Source organism: Piliocolobus tephrosceles, chromosome 21 (assembly GCF_002776525.5).
Source record: "Piliocolobus tephrosceles isolate RC106 chromosome 21, ASM277652v3, whole genome shotgun sequence".
Taxonomy (NCBI): Eukaryota; Metazoa; Chordata; class Mammalia; order Primates; family Cercopithecidae; genus Piliocolobus; species Piliocolobus tephrosceles.
The window spans coordinates 32,070,663-32,094,078 of record NC_045454.1 but is presented as its reverse complement, the minus strand read 5'-3'; the positions used below and the strand labels follow the sequence as shown (position 1 = coordinate 32,094,078).

General features: G+C 39.1%; 1 protein-coding gene and 1 pseudogene across 2 annotated transcripts in view; both read left to right on the top strand.

Annotated features, from left to right (window-relative positions):
- Positions 1 to 16,543, top strand: part of LOC111524827 (zinc finger protein 430-like) — a 137,147-nt gene extending 120,604 nt beyond the window's left edge. Inside the window, exon 4 of the mRNA XM_023190121.3 lies at positions 13,112 to 16,543. Coding sequence (XP_023045889.3) covers positions 13,112 to 14,430 — 1,319 coding nt within the window. The 3' untranslated portion in view covers positions 14,431 to 16,543. The remainder of the gene's footprint in view (positions 1 to 13,111) is intronic.
- On the top strand, positions 14,434 to 16,543 carry LOC111524816 (annotated as a pseudogene). The gene is made up of 2 exons (XR_003306904.2): positions 14,434 to 14,469; positions 14,650 to 16,543. The product of XR_003306904.2 is annotated as a zinc finger protein 431-like (transcript).
- Positions 16,544 to 23,416: the final 6,873 nt, after the last annotated feature.

The following is a 23,416-nucleotide window of genomic DNA, read 5'->3' as shown; positions in this document are numbered from 1 at the left end:
TGTGTCATTTCAAATGCTCTTTTTCTATATGTGTATCTTTTCTGATAAAAATTTTGTTCAATTGCTCATTTCTAAATCAATTTAGCATTATTGTTCAGTTTTAAGAGTTGTTCATATATTATGAATATTAACTCCTATCACATATGATTTGCAAATATTTTCACCTATTTCCTAGAAGGCATTTTCCCTCAATTGAATATTTTTTTTAATGTGCAGAAATTTTCAAGTATAGTATAGTTACATTTTTCTGTTTTTTTCTTTGTAATTCATGCATTTAATATCATATCTAAGAAAATGGTGCCAAGACCCATATCATCTCGTTTTTTTAAGAGATTTGTTATTTTTTCATGTCTAAGTTTTTTTGGCTTTGTTTTTGTTTTTGAGATGGAGTTTCATTCTTGTTGCCCAGGCTGGAGTGCAATGGCACGATCTCAGCTCATGGCAACTTCAGTCTTCCAGGTTCAAGCAATTCTCCTCCCTCAGCCTCCCAAGTAGCTGGGATTGCAGGCAAGCACAACCACAGCCAACTAATTTTGTGTCTTTAGTAGAGACTAAAAATACATGTTAGTCTCTATGTTGGTCAGGCTGGTCTGGAACTCCTGATTTCGGGTGATCCACCCACCTTGGCCTCCCAAAGTGCTGAGATTACAGGCATGAGCCATCACGCCTGGCCGCATGTCTATGTATTTTTTTTGTAAACTTTTTGTATATAGTTTTAAAAAATGATGTAACTTTATTTCATCAGTGTTAATGTTGTTTTTAACATTTTTTGAGAAGATTATCTTTTCTCTATTGTGCGTTCATGGCAACTTTGCAAAAGATCATCTAATCACATACAGAAGGCTTCATTTCTGGGCTCTCTGTTCTTTCATCTTTTTATTTTTGTGTAAATATCACACTGTTTTTGTTATTGCAGCTTTTTATGTGTTTTGAAATCAGAAAGTATAATGTCTTTTTGTTCTTTTTTACGAGTGTTTTGTGAATTATAGTTTATAATCAAATTATAAAATGTTAAGCAGGCTGGGTGCACTGGATTACACCTGTAATCCCAACACTTTGGGAGGCTGAGGCAGGCAGATTGCCTGAGCTCAGGAGTTCACAACCAGCCTGGGCAACAAAGTGAAACCCCGTCTCTACTAAAATATAAAAAATGAGTAGGGTGTGGTGGCGCGTGCCTGTAGTCCCACCTACTGGGAGGCTGAGGTAGAAGAATTGCTTGAACCTGGGATGCAGAGGTTGCAGTGAGCTGAGATTGCTCCACTGCACTCCAGCCAGGGTGACAGAGTGAGACTCCATCTCAAAAAAAAAAAAAAAAAGTTAAATGTTTTTGCAATAAAACTGTGCTATTGTAATTTTGTTTGTTTGTTTGTTTGTTTGTTTTTGAGACAGAGCCGGCTCTGTGGCCCAGGCTGGAGTGCAGTGGCTGGATCTCAGCTCACTGCAAGCTCCGCCTCCCGGGCTTACGCCATTCTCCTGCCTCAGCCTCCCGAGTAGCTGGGACTATAGGCACCCGCCACGTGGCCTGGCTAGTTTTTTGTATTTTTTTTTTTTTTTTTTGGAGAGGGGGTTTTCCCGGTGCCCCCCCGGTCTCCTGACCTGGTGATCTGCCTGTCTCAGCCTCCCAAAGTGCTGGGATTACAGGCTTGAGCCACCGCGCCCGGCTGTATTTTTTTTTCTTTTTTTTTTAGTAGAGACGGAGTTTCAACGTGTTAGCCAGGATGGTCTCGATCTCCTGACCTCGTGATCTGCCCATCTTGGCCTCCCAAAGTGCTGGGATTACAGGCTTTTTTTTTTTTTTGAGATGGAGTTTCACTCTTTCACCTAGGCTAGAGTGCGGTGGCTGAATCTCGGCTTACTGTATCCTCCGCCTTTTGGTTTCAAGCAGTTCTCCTCCCTCAATCTCACATAGCATTAAATCTGTAGATTACATTGAGCATTATGGACATCTTCAAAATATTTCAAATTTTGAAAAACAGCATGCTGAAGGGTGTGTCGTTTAATTTCTATGTATTCGTACTTTTTTTTTTCTATTTTATACTGCTGAGACCAGCTCGACTGGGGAGACCCCAACCCAGAGGCGCTAGAGGAATTAAAGACACAGACATAGAAATATAGAGGTGTGAAGTGGGAAATCAAGGGTCTCATAGCCTTCAGTCTCACCTGAACAGAGATTTACCCATGTATTTATTAACAGCAAGCCAGTCATTAGCTTTGTTTCTATAGATATTAGATTAACTAAAAGTATCCCTTATAGGAAATGAAGGGATGGGCTGAAATAAAGGGATGAGTTTGACTAGTTATCTGCAGCAGGAGCGTGTCCTTGAGGCACAGATTGCTCATGCTATTGTTTGTGGTTTAAGAATGCCTTTAACCGGTTTTCTGCCCTGGGCAGGCCAGGTGTTCCTTGCCCTCATTCTGGTAAACCCACAACCTTAGTGTGGGCATTATGGCCATCATAAACATGTCACAGTGCTGCAGAGATTTTGTTTATGGCCAGTTTGGCGGCCAGTTTATGGCCAGATTTTGGGGGGCCTGTTCCCAACATGTCCCCCTTTGATTTGCAAATCGATAAAGGCAAAGGCAGCTTTGTCATGGTGAGCTACTTCTCGCAGGAGTCAGGATCCATAACTACAGACTATCAACACAGATTAAAAGCACAGGAGTCAGGATCCATAACTACAGACTATCAACACAGATTAAAAGCACAATCATTGAACTCACAGAGCTTCTGAGTGTTTTTTTCCATTTTAATGGGTTACTAGCTGCTAATCTGTCTGCAGCTCCTTTAAGCCCTGTAGTTCTTGGCAGTAAGGTCCAAGTGTGCCTGGGATGCTTTAAATATTTGTTCTTTTAATTTTGCAATATTCAAAGATAAGTCTGTAGAGTGTCTTTCTGGATGCTTTTTTATTCTTTCCCAAACTTTGATCTTATTAAGAACTATTAATAGTTTCCACAAATCCTTGTGTTTAGCTCCTACAGTGGGCCATATAATTTGAGGTTGAGGTGCCACTATACCGCCATGGTTCCAGATAATAGGAACTCTTGCTGTACTTCTTATCATTTCTACCATCTGACCGTTTTGTTCAGATCAGCTGAACATAGTGTCGCCATGGCACACAGACTGAGAGGTGCAATTTAAGCTAAACATCCCCTTAGGGGACCAGTTAATAATGATTCCATAGGAATCGTTGTGCAGCACCTCTGCCCGTTCTGCAGTGCACTCTTTCTAAAGAAGTACGTTCATTTTTTCTGGTCAGGTTCTATTTTGTTTACAAATAGGTTTTTGAGGGCAGTATTCCTCAATTATAGGAGCAGATTTATTATGGTAAATACTGAGATCAGAAAGCATGTGTAACTGCGTCATAGAGTGATTACATCCAAGCATTATTATCAGCCAAGATAGATAAATGTGCCCAATAAGTATAATTCTTCTCTGTGTCAGCCCTTGTTGAAGGAATACTCACAACAATGGTGATAACCGCTATCATAGCTACCACTAAATTACTCACTGTGACTGGTTGTCCCACTTTACTCAGGTTTTCTTCTGCCATCTGTGACAGCTTCTTGATCTGTCCCAAGGTGGGTGGCTGTGTTCAACGGGTGTTGCTTGTGATAGTAGGGGTCTTCCTCAGCATCAGTCTCGACATGGCTGGAACCGGGGGGTCCTCAGGATCCTCCCAGAATCTCTTCCTCGGCATCTGGCTCATGATAAAAGTTTCAGGTGTCTTGATGGTATCCAAATCAGCTATTGATTTTGGCCTGGAGGAACAAAAGCATAACCTCTACCCCAAGTTATTATTTTACCTATTTCCCAACTTTTTGTTATCGACTGTCTCCACCAAATCAGTTCTGCTTCTGTCTTTGCAGCTGGTTTCTGTAGATGCTGTTCAGCTGCTGATAACATCTGGCCTTTGGGCAGGCTCAAAAAATTTAAAATTAATAATGCTAGATTCAGTTGCATCTGTGGGGTTCCCTATTCTCTATTTCCCCCCCCTGCTTCTGCAACTGCTGTGTTAGGGAGAGATTCATTCTTTCCACTATGGCTTGTCCTTGAGAATTGTATGGGATACCAGTAATGTGTTTAATATTCCACATAGAGAAAAATGTAGCTGTAGCTTGGCTAGTGTAGCCTGGGGCATTATCTGTTTTAATAGAAGCTGGAATGCCCATCACTGCAAAGCACTGCAAAAGGTGATGTTTAACACAGGCAGAAGACTGTCCTGATTGGCATGTAGGCCAGACAAAATGACAAAAGGTATCCACACATACATGTACATAAGCTAGTCTCCCAAGTGAGGGAACATGTGTGACATCCATTTACCAAAGAGAGTTAGGTTCCAATCCTCGAGGATTAACTCCTCCTGTAAGATGAGGAATGTACCGTTTGGCAAGTTGGGCATTGCTGGATAATAACTTTAGCTTCTTTCCAGGTAATGCTGTATCTGCGTTTGAGACCAGAGGCATTAACATGGGTTAAGTTGTGAAAGTATCTAGCATTAGATATTGCATTAGCAACTAGGCGATCAGCCATTTGATTCCCTTCAGTCAAAGGTCCTGGAAGAGGTGTATGAGCCCTAATGTTAGTGATGTAAAAAGGGTGCATTCTACTCCTAACTGCTGTTTGCAGTTGGGTAAATAAAGTCATCAGTTGTTCATCTGTATGAAATCGTAACTGAGCATTTTCAATTAACTGTGTGGAATGAACCACGTATGAAGAATCAGAAATCACATTAATAGGCATATAACTGTGTGGAATGAACCACGTATGAAGAATCAGAAATCACATTAATAGGCATATCAAAAGCAGTCAATACCTCAATTACAGCTACAAGCTCTGCTTTTTGAGCTGAAGTATAGGGCATCTGGAAAACTTTACTTTTCGAGCCAGAATAAGAAGCTTTACCATTACTAGACCCATCTGTAAAAACATTCTCAATACCTTCAATTGGTTTACATTTAGTTATTTTAGGGATAATCCAGTTAATTTCAAAAACTGAAACAATTTTGTTTTAGGAAAATGATTATCAACAATACCCACAAAGTCAGCTTAATGGGTTTGCCAAGTAAGACTGTTTATAAAAGCTTGTGTATTTGTGCCTTCATGGGAGGGATAATAACTTTTCCAGGATCATATCCATGTAATTTAACAATCCGAGTTCTCCCAATCTCCATCATAGTAGTGATTTGATCTAAATAAGGAGTTACAGTCCGTGAATTAGTATGTGGAAGAAAAAGCCACTCTACTGAGTTCTGTTCTTGGACAATAACACCAGTAGGTGAATGCTGAGTTGAAAAAATTAGCAAATCTAGAGTCTTCTCTGGATCTATTCTATTTATTTGAGCTTTATGAACTTGCTTCTCAATTAGTTGTAACTCTCCCTCAGCCTGACCTTTGTTAATTGTCGAGGGCTAGTGAGACTAGGATTTCCTCTAAGGATAGAAAACAGATTACTCATGGCATAGGTAGGAATGCCTAGAGCAGGTCATATCCAATTAATGTCCCCTAGTAATTTTTTTGAAAGTCATTTAATGTTTTCAGTTGATCCCTACATATGGTTACTTTCTGTGGCACAATGGTAGTGTCATTTACTAAGGTTCCCAAGTAGGAGTAGGGAGTAGTAGTATGAATTTTGTCAGGAGCTATAATTAAACCAGCACAAGAAATCAAATTTTGCAAGTGATTGTAACATTGGAGTAATATTTCTCAAGTAGGGGCAGCACAAAGTATATCATCCATATAATGAATACTGTAACACTGAAAATTTTTTATGAGTAGGTTCAATTACTTGCCCTACATATGTCTGGCAAATCGTTGGACTGTTTAACATCACCTTGTGGCAACACCTTCCAATGAAAACGCTTAGCAGCTGCAGGTTGTTTACTGCAGGAATTGTAAATGCAAACCATTCACAGTTTTGCTCAGCTAAAGGGATAGTAAAGAAGCAGTCTTTTAAATCTATGACTATTAAAGGCCAAATTTTGGAATTACAGCAAGAGAAGGCAATCCTGGCTGTAATGCTCCCATAGGTTGTATAACTGAACTGATGGCTCTTAAGCCAGTTGACATTCTCCATTTACCTGATTCTTTCTTAATTACGAAAACTGGAGAATTCCAAGGGGAAAATGTTGGAGCTATGTGCCCATTTTCTAATTGTTTGGTAACTAATTTCTCTAAAGCCTCCAGTTTCTCTTTACTTAGCGGCCATTGTTCTATCCAAATTGGCTTATCTGGTAAACATTTTAAAGGTATAGGTTCTGGAGGCTTAACAATGGCTACCATCAAAAATGATATCCTAATCTTTGGCAGGAACTTTGTCTTTCTGCTTGAAGTGGTTTTTTCGAACCTTGCAAAATTTTTTTCTAGGCCCATACCAGGGACATACCCCATTTCATGCATTGTATGTTGACTTTGAGGGCTATATAATTGTTCCAGAATTAGAACTTGTGCTCCCCATTGTTGTAATAAATCTCTTCCCCATAAATTGAAATGTCCCCTCCTGTATCTACCAAACCTTTGCATTTCTTTCCCTGAATAGTTATTTCACAGGTAGGACGTTTATCAGTAATTCGATTTACCCAATAAGCTGCTTTGCCTTGTTTATTTGTGCTTCCAAATCCTCCTGTTGATTTAATTTTACTTTTTTCCATTTTCACATACGGCACAATCAGGAGCAGTGTTATGCGCTCTCCTGGCTCTGCTTTCTGGGGAACAGAAGTAGATATAACAATTTGAATTTTTCCATTGTAATCTGAATCAATAACTCCTGTATGTATTTGTACCCCTTTTAAACCTGTATGTATTTGTACCCCTTTTAAACTAGACCTTCCTAGAAGTAATGCTATTGTCCCCGCTGGCAAAGGTCCACAGACTGCTGCTGTTGGGACCTTTTGCAGGGGTTCCCCAGGCAGAAGGCTCACAGCTTTTGTGCAGCATAAATCTACTGCAGCAATACCAGCTGTGGTGGGGGACAGACAATGTACAGGGATGAGGGAATGGCCTGAGCTGGAAATGCCCCAGTTTTGAACAGGGCCTGTGATGGGACCCTCATGGCATTTCCCAAAATCTGGTTCCCATCTTTATCAAACTTAGAGTGACAGTGATTAACCCAATGTTTTCCTTTTTTAGATTTTGGACATATTTCAGGATCAGCAGTTTTCTTTTTTCCCCTATCTGGCGGCCTGACTCGCTGATTTTTTCTACATTCTTTTTTAGTATGACCATGCTTCCCACAGTTAAAACAAGCTCCAGAAAATGGAGTTCCTTTATCCACTCTCAGCCCTGCCACTGTGTGTGCTAGCAGAGTGGCCTTATGCAGATTACTTCTGATACCATCACAGACCTTGATATAATCAACTAAATGTGCTTTCCCTCTGATAGGTCGTACAGCAGCCTGGCAATTGGGATTAGCATTCTTTTTTTTTTTTTTTTTGAGAGGGAGTCTGGCTCTGTCTCCCAGGCTGGAGTGCAGTGGCCGGATCTCAGCTCACTGCAAGCTCCGCCTCGCGGGTTTACACCATTCTCCTGCCTCAGCCTCCGGAGTAGCTGGGACTACAGGTGCCCACCACCTCGCCCGGCTAGTTTTTTGTAGTTTTTAGTAGAGACGGGGTTTCACTGTGTTAGCCAGGATGGTCTCGATCTCCTGACCCCGTGATCCGCCCGTCTCGGCCTCCCAAAGTGCTGGGATTACAGGCTTGAGCCACCGCGCCCGGCCTGGGATTAGCATTCTTGAAAAGTAATAACTGCAACACTATATCCTGAGCAGCCAAATCTGCAATCACCTTTTTAAGAGACTCCTGTAACTAAGCTATAAAATCCATGTATGGTTCTTTTGGTCCCTGTTTAACAGCACTAAAGGAAGGGTATTGTTCTCCACATGAAGTAATTTTTTCCCAAGCTCTAATACACACTCCTCTAAGCTGTTCTATGGCATCCTGCATGACCACTTCTGCATCTAAACCAACCCAGCCATCAAACCCCAAAAGTTGGTCTGCAGTTATATTAATTTGAGGTTGGGCCTGGGCATTGCGAGCAGCCTGAATGGAAGCTTCATCTGCCTACCAAGTTTTAAATTGTAAGAGCTGAGCAGGAGTTAGAAAATCTCGAGTAAGAGTATCCCAGTTAGTAGGAATCATCCGACTGGAAACAGCAATATTCTTTAATGGCCCCATTACAATAGGAGAACCTGGTCCATACTGATTAATAGCTTGTTTGAACTCCTTTAGTATTTTAAAAGGAAAAGGCTCAAATGTAGCTATATTACCCTGTTGATCTGGGGTGTGTATTCTAACAAGGAACTGCCAAGCCTCTCTATCACCCTCTCGTCTAGCTTGATGAATTCCTGCCTGAAGAGAATTAAGAGTTGGTGGCTCAAGGCACTGCTTGAACAGTTACTGCGGCAACTAGTTTTTGCCCAGTGTCCTCCAGAAAAGAAAGATCTGGAGGGTCAGGCCACTCTTTTTCTTCAAAATAATAATGAGGGGGTGCAGAAGAGTAGGGATGAACCTCTCCCTCCTGTGCCACTTTAGCTGGCAAATAAACCTGGTCTGTAACCTCTTCTGTTACTTCGTTATACTCTCCTTCCTCCTCATTATCAGTGTGGAAAAGTTACAAGGAGGAAGGAACCAGGGCCCACACTTGTCCCATTGTTACCCTGATGCTTCCAAGCTCCCCTTCTTACTCACCATGGGAATTGTTTTAAGAGTACTTGGGTGTCATCCAGCTTAGTTCCACATTCTCCAGTCATTGCTCCAGTGACCCTTTGACCTGGATTCAAGCCCCCATGATGGACGCAACTTGCTGAGACCACCTCAGTTGGGGAGACCCTAACCCAGTAGCGCTAAGGAATTAAAGACACACACAGAAATATCGAGGTGTGAAGTGGAAATCACAGGCCTCAGCCTTCAGAGCTGAGAGTCCCAAACAGAGATATACCCACGTATTTATTAAAAGCAAGCCAGTCATTAGAATTGTTTCTATAGATATTAGATTAACTAAAAATATCCCTTATGGGAAATGAAGAGATGGGCTGAAATAAAGGGATGGGTTAGGCTAGTTATCTGCAGCAGGAGCATGTCCTTAAGGCACAGATCGCTCATGCTGTTGTTTCTGGTTTAAGAATGCCTTTATGTGGTTTTCCACCCTGGGTGGGCCAGGTGTTCCTTGCCCTCATTCTGGTAAACCCACAACCTCCCAACTTGGGCGTTATGGCCATCATGAATATGTCACAGTGCTGCAGAGATTTTGTTTATGGCCAGTTTGGGGGCCAGTTTATGGCTAGATTTTGGGGGGCCTGTTCCCAACATGTAAGTTCAGTGTTTTGCTGAGTTCTCTGAGTAGCCTATCAAATTATTGAACTTGAGGAGGAAGATGTGGAAGACCTTGGCTTGTTAGCAGTAGTTCAGAAATAAAGATGGTTATCCAGAGCCATGTGACTGGCATCTGTAGTTGGGACAGCGTTGTGGGACTGAGTCCTGAACTTGTGGATTCTGTGTTGACTCTGGGTAGTGTCAGAATTGAGTTGTTGGACAGCCATTTGGTGTTGGATAATTGATTGGTGTTCAGCAAACTACAACTTTTTTTGTCAGACGAGAGCTACCACAGGGGCCTTGTGTTAGGGTTCTCTAGAGGGACAAAACTAATAGGATGGATATATATGTACAAAGGGGAGTTCATTAAGTATTAACTCACATGATCACAAGGTCCCACTATAGGCCGTCTGCAAGCTGAGGAGCAAAAAGAGCCAGTCTGAGTCCCAAAACTGAAGAACTTGGAGTGCAATGTTTGAGGGAAAGAAGCATCCAGCCCAGGAGAAAGATGAAGGCTGGGAAGCTAGGCCAATGTAACCTTTTCATGTTTTCCTGCTGGCTTTTATATCCTGGTCGTGTTGGCAGCTGATTAGATGGTACCCACCCAGATTAAGGGTGGGTCTGCCTTTCCCAACCCACTGATTCAAATGTTAATCTCCTTTGACAATACCCTCAAAGACACATCCAGGATCAATACTTTTTATCCTTCAATCAAGTTGACACAGTATTAACTATCACAGGCCTGGGCTGGAGGGAGACTTCAGGTGTCTGAGGGAAGTGAAGCTTTGTACTGCACACAGGCTGTCACACTGTACATTGTCCTGTTATTCTTGGTCTTCTAGGGAGAGAGGGAAAAGAGAGTAAAAATGTTGTGAGAACTTATTCCCTCTCCCCACTTTGGTACCCACATGATTGTGACCCACATGATTGTGACCCACTCTTGACCATACCCACTAAAAATTGACATGGCTACTCCTCTCCCAGGACAAGGTTTTACCCTCTGGAATTATGTCCACAACAGCTTTGCCCCTAGAGTTTTCGGCCAAGAATATACACAGGTGCCTAGAAGACTTCTGGCTTTTCTCAACTCCAGACACTGAATGTGTAGCAGAAACTTGTCTCCTTTACCAACACAGGCTTCTGTACTACCTGATCATAATCTCTTCTGCCTGTACAGACACAAAGTTTTCTGAAACAGACTTACTAATGTTTATTGTTCTATTTGATTCTTGTATCTTTGTCCCACATTTTCTCTTTGTGTCTTTATTTTTATTTTGATATGCTTTTACTTCTTTCTTATTTTGCTTTGTGTATCTATATAGATGTATTTTTTGTGCTAAGAAGTTTGTTTTTGTATATGTGCATATCTTTCCCAGAAAATAATGTATTTTAATATGATTTTATGTTGCTTTGTTGAGTCTTGTTATTTTCTTTGGAAGCAACTGCTTTCAGCACCTTTTATATGTAAGACGGTGCCAATATACTTCTTTAGAATTTGGTTAGTTTTGAAGTTTCTTTTCTTTTTATTTTGCAGGACAGACTTGGTGATGGTATTATAAATACTTGATAGTTAATTTTTTTCAGAACTTTGACTATTTCACACAGTCTCCTTCTGGCCTGCAAAATTTTTGTTGAGAACTGGCTATCTCATAAGAGTATTGTTGCAAATAACACTTTTTTTTTTTTTTTTGAGATGACGTTTCACTCTTATTGCCCAGGCTAAGTGCAATGGTGCAATCTCAGCTCACTGCAACCCCTGCCTCCTTGGTTCAGGCAATTCTCCTGCCTCAGCCTCCCCCATAGCTGGGATTACAGGCAGGCATCATCACACCCAGCTAAGTTTGTGTTTTTATACAGACGGGTTCCCCCATGTTGGTCAGGCTGGTCTTGAACTCCCAAACTCAGGTGATCAGCATGCCTCCGCCTCCCAAAGTGCTGGGATTACAGGCATGAGCCTCTGCACCCAGCCAACACATCACTTTTATCTTGTAGCTCCCAGGATTCCCTTTTCTGTGACTTTTACAATTGTACTTACATATGTGTTTGATATAAATATTTTTGCTTGTATCCCAGTTTGTTTGTTGAGCTTTTTTATTTTTACATCATTTTTCAAGATTTTTCGGTTTTTTAAATATTTTTTACCTCCATAATTTGTTTTTCTATTATTTTAAATATTTTTATTCTTATTTCCAGTTTTCTGATTTTCTGTAGTTCTCTGTGTTCATATTTCACTGATTGAGTATTACTCAGTTTATTTCATTTTTTTATTGTTTCTTCCTCAAAATTTATTTTATTTATTTTTTGAGACAGAGTTTTGCTCTTCTTGCCCAGGCTAGGGTGCAATGGCATGATCTCCACCCACCACAACTTCTACCTCCCAGGTTCAAGCAATTCTCCTGCCTCAGACTCCCGAGTAGATGGGATTTCTGGTGCCTACCACCGTGCCAGACTAATTTTGTATTTTTAGTAGAGACAGGGTTTCTCCATGTTGGTCAGGCTGGTGTCAAACTCTTGACTTCAGGTGATCCGCCCACCTCAGCCTCCTAAAGTGCTGGGATTACAGATGTGAGCTACTGCACCTGGCCACATTGTAATCTTTTATCAAAATTTGAACATGAAAAAGTTACCTGTCACAATCTTTGTAATATGGCTTTCTCCTGGCATACTTTGAACAATTGTCTGAGTTAGAGATTCTGAGAGTCTCTCAAGAGCATGTTCTTTCAGTCTGTCTTGTCTGAAATTTGTGTTTATTTTTTAGTTAAAGGAAATTATTCGTCTTTTTTTTTTTTGGAAATGGAGTCTCAGTCTGTCACCAGGCAGGAGTGCAGTGGTGTGATCTCGGTTCACTGCAACCTCTGCCTCCCAGATTCAAGTGATTCTCCTGCCACAGCCTCCTGAATAGCTAGGACTACAGATAAGTGCCACCATGCCCAGCTAATTTTTGTATTTTTAGTAGAGATGGGGTTTCACCATGTTGGCCAGTATAGTCTCAATCTCTTGACCTCGTGATCCACCCGCCTAGGCCTCCCAAAGTGCTGGGATTATGTGCATGAGCCACCGTGCCTGACCCCTAGTCATCTTTTTTCTTAATACTCAGTAATCACTTGCTACACCTGTTTTCTTTCTGTGGTACTGCAGTGTCTCTGCTGCTGTAACATTTACCTTTGGTCTTAGCATACTCAAACTGTCGTTCCAAAGTAAAGCACCATTTCTTTTTGCACTGTGTATCATAGGAGACAGAAACCAGTGTCTGGAAAAGCCCAGACAAGCAGTAATAAAGAAGTTTGAGGCAGCATTTTACTTGTCTTTTTTTAAAAAAATCAAAAGTTGGCAATTTACCTCTTTTTTTTCTTTTTTTTTTTTGAGATTTATTCTTGCTCTGTTCCCCAGGCTGGAGTGCAATGGTGCGATCTTGGTTCACTGGTACCTTAGCCTCCCAAGTAGCTGAGATTACAGGTTGAGCCACAGCATCTGGCTGGCAATTTACTTCTAAAGGCATTATGTTATACTGGGGACCTGGAATAGCCATGTTGGGTGAATGTAACAAACTTTAGCTCTTCCCTTCTGTGTCACTTTGTGCTCACCTGGGGTGCCTCAAACACTTAATGCATTTATAATTTGTTCTCAGATGTATTCTGGTTAGTATGTTTTTGTTACATATATATGTCTATAAAGAATTGGAGCCTTTGGTATTTTGCTATGCTATCTTGTTTATGTAGTTTGTATAATATTATAGGTTAGATTTGTAGTCTATGTTTATCTGAGTCTAGTAAGTGGAGTAATTTGATATTTTTATTTCTTTCAGTTATATGTTCTCATTTTGCTGAAGACCTTTGCCCAGGGCCAGGCATTAAAGATTCTTTTCAAAAAGTGATACTGAGAGAATATGTAAAATGTGGACACAAGGATTTACAGTTAAGAAAAGACTGTAAAAGTGTGAATGAGTGTAATGTGCACAAAGAAGGTTATAATGAACTAAACCTGTGTTTGACAACTACCCAGAGAAAAATATTTCAATGTGATAAATATGTGAAAGTCTTCCACAGATGTTTAAATTCAAATAGACATAACACAAAACATATTAGAAAGAAACTTTTCAAATGTAAAAAATGTGGCAAATCATTTTGCATGCTTTTACACCTATGTCAGCATAAAAGAATTCATATTAGAGAGAATTCTTACCAATGTGAAGAATGTGGCAAAGCGTTTATCTGGTTCTCAACCCTTACTAGACACAGGAGGGTTCATACTGGAAAGAAATCCTACAAATATGAAGAATGTGGCAAAGCTTTTAACCAGGACTTAAACCATACTACACATAAGAGAATTCATACTGGACAGAAATCCTACAAATGTGAAGAATGTGGCACAGCTTTCTACCTATTCTCACACCTTACTAGGCATAAGTTAATTCATACTGGAGAGAAACCTTACAAATGTGAAGAATGTGGCAAAGCTTTTAACCGATCTTCAACCCTTACTAGACATAAGATAATTCATACTGGAGAAAAACCCTATAAATGTGAAGAATGTGGCAAAGCCTTTAGTGTTTTCTCAACACTTACCAAACATAAGATAATTCACACTGAAGAGAAACCCCACAGATGTGAAGAATATGGCAAAGCTTATAAGGAGTCCTCACACCTTACTACACATAAAAGAATTAATACTGGAGAGAAACCATACAAATGTGAAGAATGTGGCAAAACCTTTAGTATATTCTCAATCCTTACTAAACATAAGATAATTCATACGGAAGAGAAACCTTACAAATGTGAAGAATGTGGCAAAGCTTTTAAACGATCTTCAACCCTTACTAACCATAAGATAATTCATACTGAAGAGAAACCCTACAAATGTGAAGAATGTGGCAAAACTTTTAACCGATCTTCAATCCTTAGTATACATAAGAAAATTCATACTGGAGAAAAACCATACAAATGTGAAGAATGTGGCAAAGCTTTTAAGCAGTCCTCACACCTCGCTGGGCATAAGCATGTTCATAGTGGACAGAAACCCTATAAATGTGAACAATGTGGCAAAGCTTTTAGGTGGTCTTCACATCTTAGTAGACATAAGATAATTCATATTAGAATTCATACTGAAGAGATTCTACAAATGTGAAGAATGTGGCAAAAGCCTCTTCCCTTACTAAAGAATGTGGCAAAGCTTTTAATCAGAACTTAATCCTTACTACACATAAGATAATTCATCCTGGAGAGAAACCATACAAATGTGAAGAATGTGGCAAAGATTTCTATTGATTCTTTTACCTTACTAAATATAATTTATATTGGAGAGAAATTCTACAGATGTGAAGAATGTGGCAAAGGCTTTAATTAGTTCTCATCCCTTACTAAACATAAGAGAACTCATATCATAGAGAAATCCTACAAATGTGAAGAATGTGACAAAGCTTTTAACCACTTCTCAACCCCGCCTACATATAAGATAATTCATGCTGGAAGGAAACCCTACAAATATGAAGAATGTCTCAAAGCTTTTTACTGATTCTTATACCTTACTAAACATAAAATAATTCATAAAGGAGAGAAATTATACAAATGTGAAGAATGTGGCAAAGCTTTTAACAAATTCTCGTCCATTTCTAAACACAAGATAATTCATACTGGAGAGAAAACCTACAAACGTGAGGAATGTGGCAAAGCCTTTAGCCTGTCCAACTTACTGCTCATAAGATAGTTTATACTTGAGAGAAGCCCTACAAATGTGAAAAATGTGGCAAACCTTTTAACCAATCCTCAATGCTTGTTACACATTAGATAATTCATGCTGGAGAAAACCCTACAAATGTGAAAAATGTAGCAAAGCTTTTAACCAATTTTCAAACCTTACTAAACATAAGATAACTAATACTGGAGAAAAATCTTAGAAATGTGAAGAATGTGGTAAAGCCTTTATCCAGTCCTCAGCTCCTACTAAACATAATTAATGATGGAGAGAAACCGTACAACTGTGAAGAATGTGGCAAAGCTTTTAACAAGTCCTCAAACCTTATTGAACAAAATAATTCATACAGGAGAGAAACCCTACAAATGTGAAGAATGTGACAAAGCCTTATTAAAGTTTTGCTAAACATAAGAAAATTCATACTGAAGAAAAACCCTATGATTGTGAAAAATATGGCAAAGGCTTTAACTAGTCCTCAGTTCTTAACACACATGAGATAATTCATACTGGAGAGAAACTCTACAAACCAGAAAGATGTGGCAATGCTTCTGACAACACCTCAAACTTTTCTAACCATAAAAGAAATCATATTAGTGAGAAATCCTAGAAATGTGGAGAATGTAACAAAGTATTTAAATGGTTGTCGCACTTGATTATAGGTAATATACTGGAAAAAATTCCTACAAGTGAGAACAATGTGGCAAAATTTTTAACTAATACATCTTATTGCACAGAAAATCATTTATGAGAAAAATTGTACAAATATAGACTATGAAAAAGACATCAGTATCTGCTTACATCTTAACACCAGAGAGTTCATGCTTAATAAAAGCATGATAAGTGCAATTACTGTCAAAAGATCTTTCAGAAAATATTATCCCTTAAAGTGAAGGAGAGTATATTAAAGATGAACATTACAAACATAAAGAAGGTTGTAGTACTTTTACTTGGATCTTATTGTCCACATTTTGTACTAGAGAAAAACTCTGAAGGGGTTGCTCAAACTTTATTCAACATCAGGGAATTTATATTGGAGAATTGTCTTGCAAATGTAATAAATTTGGGAAAACACTTTTTCAAAAACTACAGCTTAGGAAACACCAGAGTTTATACTAAAATATATTTTCAAAGATGCAGTAAAAATAAAAAAATTCAATCCAAATTTAAGTCTATGTAAATACCAGAATTTATAGTAGAAATATATGAGGAACTGACACTTCTAATATTCTAAATCAGAGTTCTGAGTATATAAAATAATCTAAAACTAAAGTTGGTAGAAAAATTATTTGTATATAGTATATATTGCAGAGTAATAACTATATTCAGATCATACATTCTTGAAAAAATTACATATTTTTTGAAAAGCAAATGATGTAACTCAGCTCTTTATTTTCTGCTGTTTCTTCATTCTTATTGACTTGTGAAAACATGTCATCATTTGTTGCTGCATCAGAGGTATGAGAGATTCTTTTTCATTAGGTGGGCATTATTTATTATCTTTTTATGGATGAGTAAGAGTATTAAAATGTAAGATGTATGATGAAAATCTAAGTGGAGAGATTCTTTGTGGTTAACTTATACTATTGAGTGATGCACGAGTAAGGTGTTAAGAGTAATACTCTTTTGCATTATGAGAAAACTAGTAGTATATTCGTATGTTGTACTAATTGTGAATGCAGTACATTTAAAAAATTTTTATGTGTAAATGTAACTGTTTCAACATTTTTAACATAGTAAATATTGTGCATTCAGTGAAGTGTTATTATGCCAAAAAGGTTAACCTTTTCCACCTTACCGAAAGGCATAGGTAAAAGATGGTAGTAGTATACTATTTGGTGGCATAATGGACTAACATCTGTAGTCATCTCTTTTGCCAGTGGCTTCAAACTGCAAATAAGTTAAATAATATTGTTCTTATAGGTTAAATTTTTATTCTTATTTTAATCATTTAAATTTATTTTTCTTAATTTTTGTGGGTACATGAGTGTGTATACTTATGCCATATATGGCATATTTTGATAAATACAATATATAATAATCACATTGGGATACATGTGGTATCTGTCACCTCTAGCACTTATTCTTTTGTATTACAAACAACCCAATTCTACACTTTTACTTATTTTAAAATGTACAATTATGGCCAGGTGTGGTGGCTCATGCCTGTAATCCCAGCACTTTGGGAGGCCGAGATGGGTGGATCACCAGGTCAGGAGTTCGAGACCAGCCTGACCAACATAGTGAAACCTATCTCTGCTAAAAATACAAACACTTAGCTGGGCGTGGTGGCAGGCACCTGTAATCCCAGCTACTTAGGAGGCTGAGGCAGGAGAATCACAGGAACCTGAAAGGTGGAGGTTGCAGTGAGCCGAGATCGCGCCACTGTACTCCAGCCCAGGTGACAGTGTGAGGCTCTGTCTCAAGAAAAAAAAAATTATATATATATATATATACATATATATATAATTGTTATTGCCTACTGGGTTATTTTTATGGTTACAACAAAAATTATTTTAAAATGTGCAACTATGGTTGGGTGCAGTGGCTCACGCCTATAATCCCAGAAATTTTGGGAGGCCCAGGCGAATGAATCACCTGAGCTTAGGAGTTCGAGATGGCCAGGAACCTGGGAGGTGGAGGTTGCAGTGATCTGAGATCATGCCACTGCACTCCAGCCCTGGCGACACTACAAGACTTCATTTCAAGAAAAAAAATGAACAGTTAAATTATAATTGACTACCAGGTTATTTTTATGGTTATAATAGAAATCATATGCAAGTATAAATAAAATACATAAATTTCTGAGTCCTGAGTAGATATCTTAAAGTTTTATACATATATATGTTTGAACATGTGTCCTGTCTGCCTGCACACACAAACTTTAGTTTGGGTTAAATATACATTACTCTAAAAGATAAACTTTAGGTGTAAGGAAATTATAAAGTAAGTGAGTGTGTGTGAGTAGAAGTGTGTACTTATTTTCAGAAGAAGTATTGGGGAAAAAATTATTTTAACAAGGTGACTAGTATAAAACCAAAAGCCTCAAAAATGCTGCAAGCAAATGTATACTCTGCTTTGTATTGAATTTATTACTATAGTTATTGTGTATGACAGTGTTTCTTAATTTTTATTTTGAAATAGTTAATGCATAGAAATGCTACTGTCCTGTTGCTTTTGTATTTTGAAAGTTCAATAATTTTTTAAGTAAAATCTTAGGCTTTTCTTATTTATTTATTTATTTGAGATTGAGTCTCACTCTTGTCACTCAGACTGGAGTGCAGTGGCATGATCTTGGCTCACTGCAACCTCTACTTCTCAGGTTCAAGCAATCTTCCCGCCTCAGCCTCACGACTAGCTGGGATTACAGGTATTGTGCCACCAGGCCTGGATATATTTTACTTTTTACTTTTTTTTTTTTTTGTATTTTTAGTTGAGACTGGGTTTCACCATGTTGGCCAGACTGGTCTCGATCTCCTGACCTCAGGTAATCCTCCTGCCTCAACCTCCCAAAGTAGTGGGATTATAGGCGTGAGCCACGGTGCCCAGTCCCAGTCAGTCTTACTTAGGCTTTTCTATACTTCAGATTATGTGTAGGGATAAAAGATAATTATACAGAAACAATTAACTTCCTTTTGTCCTATCTGAATGCTTTTGATTTTATTTCCTAATTCCTTTTTCTTGGATTTGTGCTATGTTTAGCAAGACTGACTTTAGTAAGGATGAGTGGGCATCCTTGTCTTATACTAGCTTTTAGAGTAAAATCTTGCAACTTATCCCTGTTTAATATGCTGTTAGCTGTGTATTTTTTGCTAATATGTGGCATTTATTGGCGGAGGTACCAATAATTTGATCTATAACTACTTTTTCAGGGATTATCATAAGGGAATGTCAAATTTTGTCAAACTTCTATTGTGCATCAATTCTTTTGTACTCTGCATCTATTTTGATGTTAGAGAACTGAAATCACAACAATTTTACATATATACAAAAAATAATCAGAGACTACTATGAACATCTCTATGCATGCAAACTAGAAAATTTGGAGAAAATGAATAAACTCCTGAATACACAAAACTTTCCAAGATTTAACCAGGAAGAAACAGAAGACTTGAACAGGGCAAAAATGTATAAAACATATGATGAAATTAATTAGTAATAAAAAATCTACTAACTGTATAAGCCCTGGATTATGTAAAATCACAGCCAAATTTTACCACATATACAAAGATGAGCTTGTACTACTACTGAATGTACTCCAAGAAATCAAGGTGGGATTCCATCCTAACTCATTTTATAACATCAATATTATCTTAATTCCAAAATATAGTGAAGGCACAACAAAAAAAGGAAACTACAGGCCAATATTTTTGGTAAACATTGAAACAAAAATCCTCCATGAAATATGAGCAATCTGAGTTCATAAGCAAATCACAACGTTGTTATGAATAAATTAAGACAAGAATATCCAGTCTAACACTCCTATTCACCATAATTCTGTAAGTCCTAGTCAGAGCTATCCAACAAAGTTAAGAAATTAAAAGCATCTAAATAGAAAAAAAGGAAGTTAAATTATCTTCACTGATGATAATTCTCTACCTCCCAGTTCTAAGTGTTGCAGAACGCAGAGGATTAGAGAGACCAGTATGGGTGAATACAGGAGGATATTTATTTCAAGGTAGGCACCAGCTCAGTGGATTCACAGCCAAACTTACAAAGCAAAGACTGAGCTCAAAGACTGAGCAAAACTTGCAGAAGTAAAACAAAGGCAGTTAATTATTTCATGACAGGTCACATAATTTATAGCATAACTGATGACTTGGCATAACTTGTGGCCTGGCATAGCTGGTGGCCTTGGAGCTGCGTTGAAAGAAAAAACAAAAACTGGCTAATAGAGACATTTGTTCGTGTCCTTCACCCTTGCTTTGGAGGGGACTGTCTGGAGCCTATTTCTTTGGTTTTGCCTTCTTGAACAAGGTTATTTTCTAATTGTCCTTGAAGTGAGCTTGCTAGGCAGAGGAAAACTTCTCTTTTTAACCCTTGCCTTGCCACATTCTGGGCTTTGGCTTTTGCTTTTCTTGGCGTTAATGCAGTACTTATTTTAAATTTCTGCCTCAGTTTCTCCCCTTCAATGCTTTTTATAAACAAAGTTTTAATAGAAAGCATCAGTATAACATGATTGCTTATGAGAGAGCAGGTTTTCTTCTTTAGGAACAGGCTGATATTTATGCAGAGCCGTTAAGTGAGTGGTAGTTTGCCTAGCTACAATTGTCTCGATAGTGATTGAATGCTCCTAATAAGGAAGGGTAAAAGGCAAGGAAGTATCAAACAACCTCCTAGTATGGCTAGAACTACTCCCTTTAAGGTTTTGAATCCATTGAAGGAGGAAAACCAGCCTCCAAAGAGGGAATCAGGAGTCCACCCTTTCCAGGTCTAGAATGAAATATGGGCTAATTTTTTCATTCTTGCAGTTATTTCTATAATAGCTTTCTCATTGTTACCAATTTTTAAGCAGCAATTAGTTAGATTAAACTTTTCACATATTCCTTCTTCCTGGGCTAGGAGATAGTCTAAAGCAGTCTGTTTTGATAAATGGCCTTTCTCATTTTTGTGGCCTGCTGGGCCAATAAGTCTAATGCATTTGTTGTTTCATTAGTGATAATTTCAAGGACTGCCTGCACCCTTATGATGCAGTTAAGCATGTAAATCGAGGTGAAGTACCCCCATGACCCATTTTGTGCCCAGGTAGCTGGCCCACATTATTGAATTATTCTTTCAGTGGCAAATGTGTGTCCTTCCAATCTCCTTATTTTCTTTTCTTATTTATTTATTTATTTTTTGAGACAGAGTCTCACTCTGTCACCTAGATTGGAGTGCAGTACTGCGATCTTGGCTCACTGAAAGCTCCACCTCCCAGGTTCACGTCATTCTCCTGCCTCAGCCTCCGTAGTAGCTGGGACCACAGGTGCCCATCATCATGCCTGGTTAATCTTTTTGTATTTTTAGTAGAGACAGGGTTTCACCATGTTAGCCAGCATGGTCTCAATCTCCTGTCCTTGTGATCCACCTGCCTTGGCCTCCCAAAGTCCTGGGATTACAAGCATGAGCCACAGTTCCTGGACCCCAGTCTCCTATTTTTGTGTCTCTCTTTATGTTTATATTTCTTTTTTTTCTTCTTTTAATTTCATCATAAACAGGATACCCTAAGGTTTTTCCTTGTTGCGGGGGAGTAAAAAGAAATATGGCTTAATTGTCTCTAGTATACAAGCCTCTATCTATTTCACTTGTAACTGTTGGTAGGCCTGTTACCCACAGATCCAATCAAGACCAGAGGGTGCTTGCCAGGTATTTGGAGCTTCAAGCTGATACCAGGTGTGATTTAGAGAACAGAAATAGAACGGATTTGGATGAGGTGATTTGGAGTCATTTCTGCCCTGCCACAAAGTTTTTCTTAGCGTTTCATTATAATATTGCTGTTTTAAGCGGGTTAATTCTCTAACTGGATTTATAAAAGACTTTCCCCAGCGAGCAACACAGTATCTTCCAATGATAGAAGTTTTTAGGATCCAGACACTTGAACTTACAGGCACCGGTTCGGGGGAATAGTCATTAAAGTAAAATGATCTTGTGGCGTTAACTTTTTTGCTTTTCAAGGCCACTGGTCTCCCATGTTAGTTCCTCTGTAAACTAACATGAAGAAACGCCTAGGCTGCCAGCAATGTTTTAAGCCAGCTGAGCAAACAGGTTCTTGGCTAAAGGAAGAGGCTCTGGCAACTTCTAGTTTACATGCTTATAGAATGATTTAAAGACTTGGAATTGGTGCTGAGCCAGACAGGACCAGGTTTCTTTTTTGGTAACATATAGGTAGGTTGCTGGGTATGTATTGATGTAGACATGTATGGAGTAACCTGTAGTCCACACGGGTAAGTCTGGCTTTAGAATGATGAAGTTTACAGGATTACAGGGTTTTATTTTGCAATCTGGTTTTATTGGCATTTGGGTACGCATAATTGGCCTGTGTTGTGTGCTAGGATGCCATGATATGCAATACCAAGAATCCTTTTTTGGGATCCCAGGAGGACAAGGAGGAGCTACTCTTGGCATGCAGACATATTTGTAGTTATTTCTATAGTATTTATAGGTAAGTTACCACAGACAGGTGAGTCTAGGTATGCTGCCTGATAGGCATCCAAGTACAGCGAAAGATGCCCTTGGTAAAAAGGAGGGACCTTGGTTTGGTTTAAGAGGAAATTTTCCTTTGACCTTGCACGAATCTGAAACCATTCACCAGGTGAAAATTTAGGGTCATAGAATAAATAAGATTTGTTATTTTCTGGGCCACAAATTGAGTAGGTGGTCTGATTAAAAGTACAAGTTCCTAAGCGAGTCCCTGTACACTTAAGTATGGTACAGTAGGCCGGGCGCGGTGGCTCAAGCCTGTAATCCCAGCACTTTGGGAGGCCGAGACGGGCGGATCACGAGGTCAGGAGATCGAAACCATCCTGGCTAACACGGTGAAACCCCGTCTCTACTAGAAAATACAAAAAAAAAACTAGCCGGGTGAGGTGGCGGGTGCCTGTAATCCCAGCTACTCGGGAGGCTGAGGCAGGAGAATGGCGTGAACCTGAGGCAGAGTTTGCAGTGAGCTGAGATCCGGCCACTGCGCTCCAGCCTGGGCAACAGAGCGAGACTCCGTCTCAAAAAAAAAAAAAGTATGGTACAATAGAATTTTAGTTATACCATTCCCTGACCAGGTAGTATGTATACAGTGGGGACACCCTTCTATAGGTGCTTCTTCTAGCATGATTAAGGGGGATAACAACAGCAAAACAATATATAGCATATTTATATTCAGCAAGGACAGAAGAGGTCCTTGTTTGTGGGAGGAGATTGAGCACAGCGACAGAACAATAGGAAAACAGTATTACAAGGAAAACTACTACTTTTAAGATTTTTAACCACATTTACTTGTTTGAGAAGTTCTTAAGCTTCAGCCATGAGTAGACTAGTTAGATTCCTCTGTGTGACTAGAGTAGGGTTTGTTGTCTTATGCTTCTGCCATGCATAGACTGGTCAGCTTCCAAAATGACCAGGGCGGGGTGGTTGTTTTTAGCAGCAGCTTGGTCTCATCTCAGGATCAGCCAGGTTGGATGATCTGGGTCCTGCTGGTTGTTCCACTTGTCTTGAGCTGCTAGTTTTAGCCGACTGCTGGATCCAAGGCACAACAACTGGAACTTTAACAGCAGTGGGAATGGACTAGATTACAGTATAGAGCCCATCCTATATGGGTCCTAGAGAAGTTGGATTCAACTTTTTAAACCAAACAGTCTCCAGGTTTAAAGGGGTGTACTGGGTGTCAGACTTAACAGGTTTTATGTACCAAGTAATGGACACTTTGCATAGCTATCCATAGAGCCTGCAT